General features: G+C 30.9%; 2 protein-coding genes across 3 annotated transcripts; one reads left to right on the top strand and one right to left on the bottom strand.

Moving 5' to 3' along the window:
• Positions 1–2,424: 2,424 nt before the first annotated feature.
• Positions 2,425–8,919, bottom strand: LOC125065512 (UPF0415 protein C7orf25 homolog). 2 transcript variants are annotated; one of them, XM_047673182.1, is made up of 9 exons: positions 8,709–8,919; positions 8,311–8,564; positions 8,058–8,241; positions 7,667–7,803; positions 4,170–4,324; positions 3,742–3,953; positions 3,409–3,543; positions 3,176–3,318; positions 2,425–2,673 (listed from the first exon to the last, which is right to left on the bottom strand). In XM_047673182.1, the coding sequence occupies exons 2-9, from the start codon at positions 8,461–8,463 to the stop codon at positions 2,593–2,595; spliced, it is 1,200 nt and encodes a 399-aa protein (XP_047529138.1). In that variant the 5' UTR covers positions 8,464–8,564; positions 8,709–8,919; the 3' UTR covers positions 2,425–2,592. The 2 variants fall into 2 exon arrangements, with proteins under 2 accessions (XP_047529138.1, XP_047529137.1); XM_047673181.1 differs by having other exon boundaries at positions 8,768–8,919.
• Positions 8,920–9,639: 720 nt separating this feature from the next.
• On the top strand, positions 9,640–13,437 carry LOC125065513 (proliferation-associated protein 2G4). Its single transcript, XM_047673184.1, has 8 exons — positions 9,640–9,793; positions 9,999–10,233; positions 10,328–10,481; positions 10,608–10,829; positions 11,078–11,170; positions 11,660–11,773; positions 12,081–12,227; positions 12,458–13,437. The coding sequence occupies exons 1-8, from the start codon at positions 9,709–9,711 to the stop codon at positions 12,545–12,547; spliced, it is 1,140 nt and encodes a 379-aa protein (XP_047529140.1). The 5' UTR covers positions 9,640–9,708; the 3' UTR covers positions 12,548–13,437.
• Positions 13,438–13,884: the final 447 nt, after the last annotated feature.

Below are 13,884 nucleotides of genomic sequence, written 5' to 3'. Positions count from 1 at the left end.
TCTTTATGAAGAATTTTTATATTAGGTGAAATTTAATTAAATATATCCGTTGCCAAACTAATATTTTTGGGAGTTAAATTGTCCGTAAAAAAATAATAATTGAAAAATTCAATTTAAGACCAAATTGTTCTTTAATTTTAATTACATCTTCAATAACGTCATCTACTTTACCGCCTACAGTTCCATCATCTAGGTACCAAATATTTAATTTAGATTTTAAATTTGAAATGCAGTTATGGATACCTAAGCTAAAAAGAGCAGGACCCAATGGATCTCCTTGCTGAACGCTTACATTAGAATGAATTGTATCTTCGCCAAAAAATAATTTCGAAGGTGTACTATAACATTTTTTTTATTAGATTAGATTAGAGATTAGAGAAGACTTCGTTAAGCAAGGTGCCCTATCTAAGAAGTTAAAAGCATTCTTTACATCTACTTTTAGAAGCACCTCGGCCTCGTTTCCTTTTAGAATGATATGAGTAGAGTGTTCTGCTGCTTCGCAATCACCTCTGCTTCCAAACCCGAGTTGAATTGGTTGAAATTTGGTTTTTAGGGTGGAAACTATGTGCCTACATGCTAATTTAGAAGCCAAACGGCGAAAAGTGATCCCGTTTGCGAAGTATAATAACGTCAATGTAAATAATTTGTATAAATACTAGAAAGAGTTAAAATTACATTTTGGTGTAGCTTAAAATTTTCACTATTTCATCTTTACAACCTATTAAAGCCTATAACGCTAAATCGCTGATAGAGAATGTTTCTTATTATTATTAGACAAAAATAAATATATCTTTTTTTTATTCGACAAAAAGATCGTAAATACCGGGAAATTGATGTCGTCGTATTTAAATAAACACGTATTTTTTTTCTGTTGTGTTAGCTGGATATTTAATCACTTGAATAACAAGCAATTTTACTTACTTGACCATTGAATTGTTATTTCATACTTATTCAATTCGACTCAAAAATAAAAAAATATTTTACAATTACTGTTTTGAATTTATATCATCTCGTCTAGTTAAATAATACACAAATTTTATTTTGTTTATTATTAAAAGAAGTAGTGAAGGCAGAGAAGACAATATGTACACATCACAATATTTTCAATAAAAATATATCCTTGTTTTTTTGTTGATATTTTTCCAAGCGCTCACAGTTGCACGCGCTTTTTTCGGTTTTCAGTTTTAGTTAGGTGTCGCGTTAGAGCCGCTCGGCCGATGAATATGGCGATGGCGTCGTCACCGTTCCTGAGAATGTGAGTCATCTTTCCGCATCCTGGTAACCCATTTGACCACGCATCCACGATATGACCATCTAAGATCGACTCTGCCATCTCAAGTTTAGCGTATATCATCTACCATTACTCTCGTTCGTCTAGCTACTACCACCTTAAGGTCTCCTGTCGCCGTATAGAACCTAGGGGTTGCGTCATCTCGTCCCTCCGCATCCACCAGGCAGCCATGTACCACACCGAATTTCCTTTAGTAACTTTGGACGATCGAGCTCAACCCCTAGCAGCAATTGTTAAAACATTCCTCAACGATTTGGTTAATCTTAAAACAAAAAGCTATATTTCCTTTTTTTATAATCAGCATTAAATAAAATATAAATATACAGGGTTAATGGTAATTTCCTTCTATTTAAAAAAAGATGCATCTTCTAAATCCTCATTTAGCATGAATCTACAGAAAGTAACTCTTCTTTCAGAATCCTCTTCGTAAATAACGTGCACAGGATTTAAATGATAATACAAAATATCTTAATTGTAACTTAGCTACTGAACTGTTTATGTATCTAAATTTTATTTTAAATTTGTATTAAGTAAGTAAATAAGTTTTTTTACATTGGTTATTATTTTAAATCAATTTTGTGGGAATTTTAAAGAGTGACCTTTAGTACGAATTCGGTCATGTTCGAATACGAATTTCCACCAGCGCCCTTTCTGATCATTTTATTTCGGTTGCTTTGAAATAAATTCCTAGTTTCTATACATTTTCGGAAAGCTAAGTAAACGATTATGTTTTAAAAAATAAAAAAAATATTGAAATAATCGTCTCGCATTTTTAAATTTGGACCGATAATTATTGTTTAAATATTGAAAAATATCCAGTGTTTAATCGTTATTATAAATCAGAAGAAAAAAATATATTTTAATCGATACTTTTTTTTTAATAAATTTTTGAAGTTTCAATTTTGGACTTATTTTGAAAAAATCTTAAAAACGTGATAACTCAAAAATGGTTCACTTTTGCATGATGCATATGGGGGTTAAAATTATCGCAAATAGTCACACCTATTACCTCCTAACGGGAATACGTCGAATTACCAATAACCCTGTATATATTTTTAACATCTCTAATGATATGATCTTTACTAACTTGTATATGTCTTAATAATGTTATTAAAAATGATACAATGTTTTAATGTCTTTTATAATACATATATATTTTTTATAAATATTATTACTACTATCACATCAAAGGACGATTATATTCGGCTGTTAGAGACAAATATTTAAGTACTTTTTTAAAACAATCACATTGAATTTGTTTAAATAAAATACAATATTCAGATATAACGGAATAATTTATATCATAAATTTTTTTCAGCTGTCGCTTCTTTTCCTTCTGTCAAAGCTCGTGACTCGTGAATAAATGTTGCATATGTGACTCCCTGAAAAAAGAAACAAGCTATTATGCTTTCGTAGTTTTATTACTAATTCATCGTCTTTTATTATTATTTTTTAAATTTATTTTTTTGGGATCGGTGTGTGTGTGCATTTGTCGCAAATAGCCTTGGGTCCGCTATTAATGACTATGTGTCCGCCACCACATAGGTTCTTGAAGCACTAATGCCAATGATATTAGTATCTGCGCTAAACCCAAAAACAAATCTTGTATCTAGCTAACAACAGCAATACATATATTTGTATGTTCATCAAAAAATAGTCTACGAAAATATTCGGATAATTAATGTCTAAATATTAATAATTAATTTAAAGTTTAATATACTTAATGAACATAGTTATATCTTTTTTAGTTTTAATTTCAAATGACATTGAGATAAAATCTTTTTGGATTTGATATTATCTACTGACTACATATATCATATAAACTTTTATCATAAAGATAACATAACAGGGAGGCAAAACTAAAAAGAACATGCATTTTTATACCTGTTGAGCTGCAGCTCTTACAAAGCCCTCATTTGCCGATACAGTAAGTGCTTTGAGTCTATGGCCGAAATTGAAAATTATTTTTGATCTCAACCGAACATGACCCCTTACTTTCAAATTCTGTCGCGGATAATCATTCTGCCCTAGAATTTTATAAGATAAAATTAAAAGTCACTATTTATGTTTTGAGGCAAGGCAATAATTTCAGATAGATTTAAAGCGAAGAATCGAACCTCCATAATCATCTTCATACACAGTCACTAGTTCTTTTAAGTCTGCTGTACGTTTTTTCTCCATCGGACCTCCTAACGTTTCCACAATTTTTTCGAAATTATACCAAGCTGTTTTGCAGGAAATTAAAGTTTTACCTAAAAAATATAAAAACTTCTAACAAACATCATTAATGAATTTTAGTTAAATTGAACTTTTTTACCTGGATAGGAGTATCAGTCAGTAGAATCATACTGTCCTAGCATTTTATATCCTAATTAAACAATAATATTATTAATATGAAAATTCTAAAATAATAGTTTAGGTAAAATGTTGTAAAAACAAAAATACTTTACCTTCAAATAGTTTTTCCAATATAGGTTTCACAGGTCGTTCAGCCTCCCATGCTGCTTGCTGGGTGAGGACATCTTGTTTGAACACATAGTGGCAGAATCCATTTGTCATATTACTAACATATGCCATCATTGCTGTTACATCCAAGTTTAATATATTTATATCTATATGGTCTTCAATACACTGTGATACATCTTCCATTGTAACCTGGCACCTAATAAGACATTATGCCATGCAATTTATTTATTTACAGAACAATCTATAACTATGAACAGTTTCAATCGTAACAATTTTACTCAATTATATATTAAAAGTATATGATGAAAAGAGTACAAAAAAATATAAAACAATCAGACTGGTTTCATTAGCCTACGCTTATATCCTTACCATATTTTCCTTTGAAACAATATTCACTTATTAGTTAAATTACCTTTCAAATATTTCTTCATCGCTGGACTCATAAGAATCATTAATTTCTTCATGTTTTTTTGAATCAGGTAATATTGTTCCTTTTACTATAATACCCTTTGCTTTTAACTTATTAGCGAGTGTTTCTTCAATTCCACTAACAAATTCAAACACAACCTACAAATACACATTTAATATTAGAGCTACACTAACTATGTAACACAACTTTCCCTTACTATCAGTGGCGGATTTGGAGTCCTAGCCGCTCCAGGCTCCAGGCTATGTGCTACCCCTTTCTCAGCAGCTAACTGATACTTTTAATATTTTCTAGTCAACTTTATCTCAAAAAACACATAAACCAGTCTATTCTAACTACCTTCTAAAAATACAATCTATCTTTAAAAATAGTATGTAATTTATAAATATGTGACAATAATTTATGAATCCAATTAGGTTTTGGGAAAAGCCAAATAGATTTTTGAAATGTATATAGGCATGTTAAAAGTAATTAAACTGATAGAGTCTAAATATCACATTGCATAATGACATAATTGTAATCCAAAATTACAAATAACATTTTTAAAAAAATGGGCATTTAATAAGAGTGTTTTTCATAAAATTAATACACATATTAAATACTTACCTATATTTGAAGCTCACCAGAGTAAGAGTGGCTCAGTTGAGGTCCACTTTTTCTTCCCTTTCTTTAACTCTTATTTAGCTATATCTCTCGCTCGTCTTCTACCAGGTGTCAGGGTGCCAACCCTCAACTTGGAAAGTATTAGTGCGTTTTACTAGTCATTAAGTCTAAAATCTTCACTTATATTTAATAAGATGTCTAATTTAAAATTATAATTATTAATTAATGCTATACAAAACAAAACATGGAAATATATAAAGAACTATGACATAAGAAAAACTAAATAATTTAATGAATTCGATAAAACCTTGAGTAATATCGGAAATCCTGACAGGTGGCAAAATTAAATTATTGTAACGGCGTATTAAATGTTTTAAGTCAGCGAGAAAGCGAGCTAGAATTTCTCCTGAGGGTTGTAAGGGGTTGAACTCGTACTACGCATTCTTAACTGTCTAATCCATGCTACTCCGTACGTTTTATTGATAGATGAATGCCAAGACGATTTCGAAAGATTTAACTGTTGTTCATTCCATCGCGCTACTTTTTTGAACACGCGAACATTTTTATACTTCCAGCCCAGTAACGGTGTCTATTGTGAACAGTGGTGCTGATCTGGTACCACTTTCGTTCCGCTGAAAGGCTACGACAGTTTTGCCGTCGCATTGTACAAAGAGCGTCGACTGGACCACAGTCCGACCGTGCTGCTCCAATGATTTGTTTTTGATTGTAGTGGAGGTATTTCTCTCGTTCGGTCCATAATCCTGTTAGTGTACATCCATCAAGTGGTCAGAAAGTGAGACAGAGGCTGGTTGTGAATCAGTGACGCTTGATGACAATTCATTGGCCACCATTTTAAATCGTCCTTCATCTCTGTAGGTAGGATGTACGTGCGAATGGTGCCTTCTTTAATATGGTATCTTAGGAACCTCCTGTGCGAGTAGGCTATCGGCAAATTGAAGGAGGCCTGTGACAAATCTATTTTGCATAGCCAGTCGCTTTGTTGAAAGAATATTGGGACGCTATGCCTTTTTATTAATTGGAGGGGTTCCATGCTTACAAATCTGTTCAAATTCTTTAAAATGGTATTGCCTGAAAATTACCCTGCAAGTGTGAAAGTTCAATTCACTAAACACTGTTAGGGGAAGTGAGTAGCTTTTTCACCATCCGCTTGCGAAGCAGATTTATTGCTACTTGTCGGTTTCGACACAGGAATAAACGATTTTTTAACTCCACTGCATTTTTCTAAAGCTGATGTAACTTGTTCAGGATTCAAAATGAATTAATTCGATGATGGAATTTTTTTAAGAGTAGTCTTTAGTAGCGGGTCCCTGACAAATTTCGTAACACTATCTGTCTCTTCGTATCTGGATTACCTCAGCAAAAGTTGCAGCATATCAGAAGACACTTTATGGTAAATCTTTCAATCAACTGATCGGGTTCTACATTTCATTTTTCATATGGCCAGTAGATAAGATCAGTCATGTTGTATAGTCAAGGCGCCGTACGCCTTATCTGCATAAACTACATGTTTTAAACTGTCAAAAGGTTTGATTTCCTCTGTACAGCTTTTTGTACTTCAGTATATCTATCTTCGCACAATTCACTCTTATTGAAATTTCGCATGTTCTGTAGAAAATAAAGGTAATTTTCGGGAGCATTAGGGACAATAGGCTCTTTATACTTTGTTTTAAAATTTAATTTAAAAAGGTTTCGACCGTCGGTTATTTTATTCTCAGTACCGCACTCATACGAAGACCCGCACTCTTGGCCATTCATGAAGGAGATTTCATCATTATCATAATGCCCGGCGAAATTTCGTGGTGCCGTCTAGGAATTTGAAAAGGATTTACTCATCACCTCCCACTAGGCCATGAAACAATTCTTTTCAAAGTTCAGTAATATCGATAGTCAACTTTTTGAATAAGTCATTCTTGCGATAGTTGTACCCCTTTTTTTTTGCGGCGGCGATTGTGACGAAGGTGTTGTTTCTATTTAGGAACCGAATCCGATGATGAACAAGATCCGAACAAGAATCCGGATCCATAGGAATCCGAACTTGAAAATGATGGTGAACCATCACATTGACGTTTATCAACCCTGGCCTGCAACCCTAATGTACCAGGCATAATCCTTTGGGTCTTCTATTCTAATAGATTTATTATTCACTTAGAATTACAAGTCTGGAAATATTTAAATTAAATTGGAAGCAAAAAACGAAATTAAATTAAATGTGCACCGCATTTCTTATTTAATAATAAGTTATGCGTTTATCATCGTGAGGAAACCTGCATGTGTCTAATTTCAACGAAATTCTGCCACATGTGTATTCCGCCAACCCGCATTGGAGCAGCGTGGTGGAATATGCTCCAAACCTTCTCCTCAAAGGGAGAGGAGGCCTTTATCCCAGCAGTGGGACATTTACGGGCTGCTAATGTAAAAAAAAAAAATGCTAATATGCGTTTAACCTATAAGAAAGGCAAACACTGGTTTTTTATTAATTACTTTACTCAACCTGCTATAACTTGAAACAAGTATTAGCACAATTATAGAAGTATCTTATTTACTGATTTTTCCGATGAAATATTCACACAAACTTATTTAATTCTCAAGGATAATTTCATTTAGTGGAATTTTTGAAGCCAATGACTAGTAAAATACACCAATACTTTGCAAGTTGCGGGTGTCATGACATCTGTGAGAGCTAAATACTGAGTGAAAGAGAGGGAAGAAAAGGCAGACTCAATTGATCCACTCTTAATCTAGTAAGCATCAAATTATGGTCAAGTATTCAATATTATATTTATGAGTGTTTTAAAATATTATACAAATATTTTTAATATAGATTGTAAACATTTATAGTTTGCACTATAGATACTTGCCTTGGGTGAAAGATACATACATGGGTATAGTTTAGCACATGTTAAATAATCCTCAGCTTGATCCAGAATAGACCGTGCACCATATGAGGCATTGCCTGAACTAAGTGCTGATAATGACTTTGGATTTCGGGCTATCACTAAAATCATCACAATAATTATTTTTCACATTTCAACACGATATAAATATGATAAAAAAAATTTCAGTATTTTGCACATATATATCATTTTCAGTACATACACAAGAATTTTAGAAGAAACAATTCCAGAATGAAACTTCCCTTGTAATTATACATTACCAATAAAATATGTGTTGATTCGTTACTTAATTGATATTGTTTTTCCTTCTACATAAATGAGTATGGTGAAAACAGATAATACCTGTAATTATTACCTTTTGTCCATGTTTTGCCATCGTCACTTATAATGTCAACTAATTGTTTACTTTCTTCATTTACATGGAATATTTTACAAACAGACATAGTACCAGGTCGCATCGCACACTCAACCATGGCTCCCAAATGCCGTAAATTTGAGCAAGACAAATGTTCCTCTTTAACTTTCTTTGATTTTTGTAACTGAATGAAAAAATGAGCTTGCTTATTGTTTGAACATATATTATAAATTATATTTACTATTATACCAACCCTTTTCAAGAAATCAATTTCTTGTAAAATTTTTCTCTTCATTTTAAAAACTCCTTCGATCTCTTGCATACTATTTAACTGTTCAACAAGTTTTTCTCCATGGTTAATCTTTTCATCTAACTTTAATAGGAGCTCTTCTGATGGTTGACTCATTTTGAAAATTTTTGAAATCAGTCATATACTTTTTTCGTTAATCCAGCGATTTATCTCAAGTAAAACATACCTATATTTAACTTTTAAGGAAAAACTATTACCTACAAATAGTTAACTACTTTAATAAAAATATATTAAGCTAAGTTAATGATTAATAAAAAATATGTAAAGTTTGTATGACATTAACTTATATTGACAGACAACTTGATAATTTTACTAATTTTATATTTAGTAATGCTACAAACCGCAATCTCAGTTGTGTAATTAATTTTAATATACTAATCATTTACACTCAAACACTTACAGTAATAAACTAAACTTATGACATTTGAATTAAGCTTTCATATCACCGTTTCACTTAGTTTCATCATCCAATGTTTATGTTAAAAGTTAAATTCGAGATTTACTAATTTTATTCGTCATTTTGTACATGAATTTATACTCTGTGTCTGTGTTTAAAAATCACAATTCGCAATATTATTTTGACGTTTTGATTATCATTTATCACTTGTCTTAAGTTGAGGGGGCGGAGGATTTTTTTTTTAAATATTTATTTTTTACAAATTTTATAGTTTTAATAATTTAACTTTTCCTTAAATATTAATTTTCAATCAAAACTTACAGATTTATATTGCTAGCATAGTGTCGATAACACATAATATTTGAAACGTATTCAATGGCATAAGCATATCAAAGAATGAAACTGCTTGGTAGAACAATTCAAAATCCATTTGTATTAAACATAACCATTTTATATTCTGTATAAAGCATTTATATAAATAACATAATGACTGTAAAAAATGTATTACATAAAAATATGTCTAAATACCTTAAAATAAGAATAAAAACTCGTAGACTTTCATATATTTACATAACTAATGGTCTAGTTATTTGGGCTTCTTAAAGGTTTTAACTTTATATAATAATAATAATAATAATAATATCCTTGGTAAAAAAAGTTTCGAATGATTTATTCAACAAGAAAATTGCTTCCACAGTAACTTATGCCAAACGTTTAAATAAATTAAAGTACTTTAAAAACATAATAATTCTATATTAATAATTCAATATTTAAACATGTTCCTTTTTAAAACTTAATTTTCACGACATTAAAAAGGCCTTAGTTGTTTTCCAATGAAAAATTTCCCCGCCATTTTTTAGGTGTATACGTCATGATCACGTGACTGACATTTAACTGGCCAACCGACAGCCAGTACCTGCCTAACCAAACTACAGTTTTGAGAAATGGCTGACGATAAAGAAGTGGAAAAAACTATTGCAGAAGACTTGGTTGTAACCAAGTATAAGTTAGCGGGACAAATTGTCAATCGTAAGTTTTAAGTGAAATACTATTTGTGTATTATTAATTTTACCATAGGGGCAAAGTGTAGATGCACATATACGTCGAATGGACGCGTGTCATCGCCATGCGGACAATGTGGTTCCGACTCCCGCTCACTATATCCGCTTTTTCTAAGTCTTACATTATTTTAACTGGGTACATAATCTTATTGAGCAAAATCTTGCTTTTCCAGGTGTTTTGGAGCAAGTTATTGCGAAATGCTTACCAGACGCGTCTGCGCGTGAAATATGTGAATTTGGAGACAAGTTGCTACTTGAAGAAACTTCCAAAGTCTTTAAAAAGGAAAAGGACTCAAAGAAAGGCATAGCATTTTCAACATGTGTGTCCGTAAATAATTGTATATGCCATTTTTCACCTATACCCAGTGAAAATGACTATATTCTGAAACAGGGAGACCTTGCTAAAATGTATGTAAGGAAATCAATTTGAAGGCTTTACTTTGTTATACTTTTAGGATTGTGCTTTTTGAGCAAAGTATATATATTTATTAAAAAATTGCAGTGACTTGGGTGCCCATATAGATGGTTTCATTGCTGTCGTAGCACACACAGTTGCAGTGGGTGGTGGTGAGGTCACTGGCCGCGCAGCAGATGTTCTCCTTGCTGCCCATTTGGCTAGTGAAGCCGCCTTGAGGCTGCTTAGACCTGGTAATGAGGTAAACACCCACTAATTTATCCACACATAAAGTAGTGTAAATAGCATACACTTTGTTTTTTGAATTATTTTAAGCAATTTGATAAATTTTTTGATGTTTATTTAATGGTATATTTGCTTATTTTAGAACTATGCAGTAACAGATGCTGTCCAAAAGATAAGTGCTGAATATGCATGTAAGCCAATAGAAGGTATGTTATCACACCAACTAAAGCAGTTTCGTATTGATGGAGAAAAGAGCATCATTCAGAACCCATCTGAGGCCCAACGAAAGGAACATGAGAAGGCAACCTTTGAAACCTATGAAGTTTATGCCATGGATGTGCTTATTTCAACTGGAGAAGGTGTTGTAAGTAGTACAACTGTTAAATTTTGTCATATTTCCAAATAATTGCCCTGAATTCTTTCTAGGTTAGTTATCCCATAATTAGTCTGGCAGTACTCAGGGAAAAGCAAAATAGTATGAACTCTTGAATCAAAATATTAATATATCTTGATTTATTTGAATACTGATAAATTTATATTTTACTTAGTATTGTTTTATAGAAAAAAAACATATATTATAAATTATCTTAAGCTGAATTTACTTTGTTAAAGGGACGTGAAATGGACACAAGATGTACAATATACAAGAAAACTGATGAAGTATATCAACTCAAATTGAAAGCCTCAAGGATGTTTTATAGTGAGGTAATATTTCTTATCTATTTTTGAATAGGAAGATTACATGGATAGATTAATAATATATTGTTATTAATCTATCTACATAAGTCCAATTAAATTTATTTCTTAAGAGATTGTGGGTTTAAAACATTGATATCTCAATATAAGTATTTTTTTAATGCATATTTTAAACTTTGATTTATTTACTCTACTTAAAGAAACCTATAAAGTGTGAGATGCACTGCACTGTTTGGAAAGGGTTTTATGCTGTTATGTTTACTATTGAAATTTGTAGATTTGTCACTGTTTGGTCACTGTATTATTTTTCTTTAAGCTAAGTTTGTTTATATTCTTGTCCCCTTAAATGTCCCCTACCTCTTTATATCATTATATAGATTCAGTAATAAGTCTGACCCACTAATAGACAAATAACAGAGTGATTATATTATAAGGGCAACAATTTTGTATAGGATGTAAATGCGCAAACATAAAATTTTGTCTTTTCATTATCATCAGGTTAGAAATAAACATGGATCAATGCCTTTCAACCTACGTAGCTTCGATAAAGAGACAAGTGCAAGACTTGGTGTCGTTGAGTGTGTTAACCATAAACTCATCGAGCCTTTCCAGGTAAAAACATAATCAGTAATGTAATTGGTAGATTTTTTATTTTAGTACTTTCTGAACAAAATATTGACTCTAGATAACTTTTAAATGTTGATAACTGAGTGTTAATAAACCAAGAAAGTAATTCTTATTATCTTTCACCTTATTTGTCTTATTAAACCTATTTAAAAATTTTATTTTCTTTAAGATAAATAACATTAAATAAATTGTAAACATTTAAAATGTAACAAATACTGATTACTAATTTTGAAGAACACTAGTATGCACAGAAATGATTAATTATGGTACTTACAAAAATTTCTTTTTTTAGGTGCTCTATGAACGACCAGGTGAAATTGTAGCACAGTTTAAATTCACTGCTTTATTGCTTCCGAGTGGAACACACCGCATCACAGGACTCCCCTTCGACAAGAGTCAGTGTAAAACTGAACGCACCATCAAGGACCCTGAGCTAAATGTAAGCACAATTATTACTATTTAAAATTATAATGTCCCTGTAATCTTTCATAACAAACTTAATAATAGTCTGTTCTGAACAAGCACAGGGTAAATAAAAGTAATTTTTTTGAGCCGATTTATTTATAAGAATATTTTGGTTTGAACAATTACAACAACTTAAAACAATCATAAATGCATAATAATTTGAATAGTAACTGAATTATGAAAACATAATTTTATTTTTCACAGACTCTTCTGAACTCTTCTGCAAAATCAAATAAAAAGAAGAAAAAGAAAACTGGTGCTGAGGAACCAATGGAAGTTGAAACAGCTGCCTAGCAACTGAAATGACTATTGCCTGAGGAATCTTAATATAATTCAGCAGCTTTCTAAAACCTCTCACATGGACAATATTATCTGACCACCCCAAACAGTGATAAAATTTAGCAATAAAAGCTTACCCTTTTAATATAGCTTTCAATGAGTGTTGTTACACTCAAGTGTTCATTTGAGCTGTTAACAAATTCAACAAGAGATTGACAATTAGCTACAAAATTATTGTTAATGTTTAGATGTTTATGTACAAAACAACTTCATTTTAAGTGTAATTATATTGAAAACAATAAACCAATTTACATATTATGTAGTAAAATTTACAACCCATCATTAAAGGAACATGTTACTTCCCAGCAGAATTTATGATTAAGAAATTATCTGTAAATACCATCCAGGTTAATTTCTTCTTAGTATCACTTGACTCACAAATTCATGAAAGCATATTATTGTAAAATCTAGAAAGTTCCCCGTTGGTTTGATTTGTAAAAAAATGTGCACAAATTATTCCAAATGCATCATTCATCAGTACAATTAGGTGCAATTACTTTAGTATTTACTGTTATTTTGATGTTTTCACTATCTATCATTTCATAATCTAATTATAAAATTAGGATAAATAAATTTTTAAATAAATATTTCATTTCACAAATAAACTATGAGAACATTTCAAAATGACAGTGTGTCTGTATGTTATTAGCTCCATAAATTTTTTAGCAATATATATTCTATATATCAGGATATCTGTACATTTGATGAATAATTGGATATTTAAATACTTTGTTGCAATAGAAATATTTATGGAACTAATAATAGTCTAGTGAAGATATTGAATGAGTGACATTAAGAAAGGAATAAATTGAACTGCCTCAGATTACTGTGGTCTGTTTTTGTAATTGTTTTTTTATTTATAACTACTTACTAACCCATGACTAATATATATATATATACCTTTGAAAAATATAACATCAAATTTAGGAGCATTTCTTTTTAAATCAATGATTGCAGTTGGGTAGTTAGATTGATGATGGAGATAAATTAATAGGTAATTCATGTCTGATTAAAAATACATATTTTGATAAAGTAATAACATTAAAACTATATCCATCTTGTAATTTGTATATTTTTTTTTGTTTACCATTAATCATTTAAATAAACAAAAACTTGGTTAACACCTTAAACACTATACCCAAGTAAACAGACTCATATGTTGAGCCTTAAAAATGTAACATTGTAATTCAACATGCTATTTATATAATCAATGTTCTACATTGAAATTATCTAAATCTAATTTTTTAATGCAATAAAGTATTATATAATTTTCAATATATAATGCTTAAAAT

The sequence above is a fragment of the Vanessa atalanta genome, chromosome 7 (genome assembly GCF_905147765.1).
Source record: "Vanessa atalanta chromosome 7, ilVanAtal1.2, whole genome shotgun sequence".
Classification (NCBI taxonomy): Eukaryota; Metazoa; Arthropoda; class Insecta; order Lepidoptera; family Nymphalidae; genus Vanessa; species Vanessa atalanta.
The sequence above is the reverse complement of the archived record's forward strand: the minus strand, read 5'-3'. Positions and strand labels throughout refer to the sequence as shown.

Coding starts and splice junctions, on each gene's coding strand:
- LOC125065512 (XM_047673182.1), bottom strand. CDS start 8,463: ATGAGTCAACCATCAGAAGAGCTCCTATTAAAGTTAGATGAAAAGATT. Junction 4,325..7,666: donor GTATGTATCTTTCACCCAAG/GCAAGTATCTAT, acceptor GTGTATTTGTAG/GTTGTGTTTGAATTTGTTAG. Junction 2,674..3,175: donor TAAGAGCTGCAGCTCAACAG/GTATAAAAATGC, acceptor TTCTTTTTTCAG/GGAGTCACATATGCAACATT.
- LOC125065513 (XM_047673184.1), top strand. CDS start 9,709: ATGGCTGACGATAAAGAAGTGGAAAAAACTATTGCAGAAGACTTGGTT. Junction 10,482..10,607: donor TGCTTAGACCTGGTAATGAG/GTAAACACCCAC, acceptor TGCTTATTTTAG/AACTATGCAGTAACAGATGC. Junction 11,774..12,080: donor AACTCATCGAGCCTTTCCAG/GTAAAAACATAA, acceptor TTCTTTTTTTAG/GTGCTCTATGAACGACCAGG.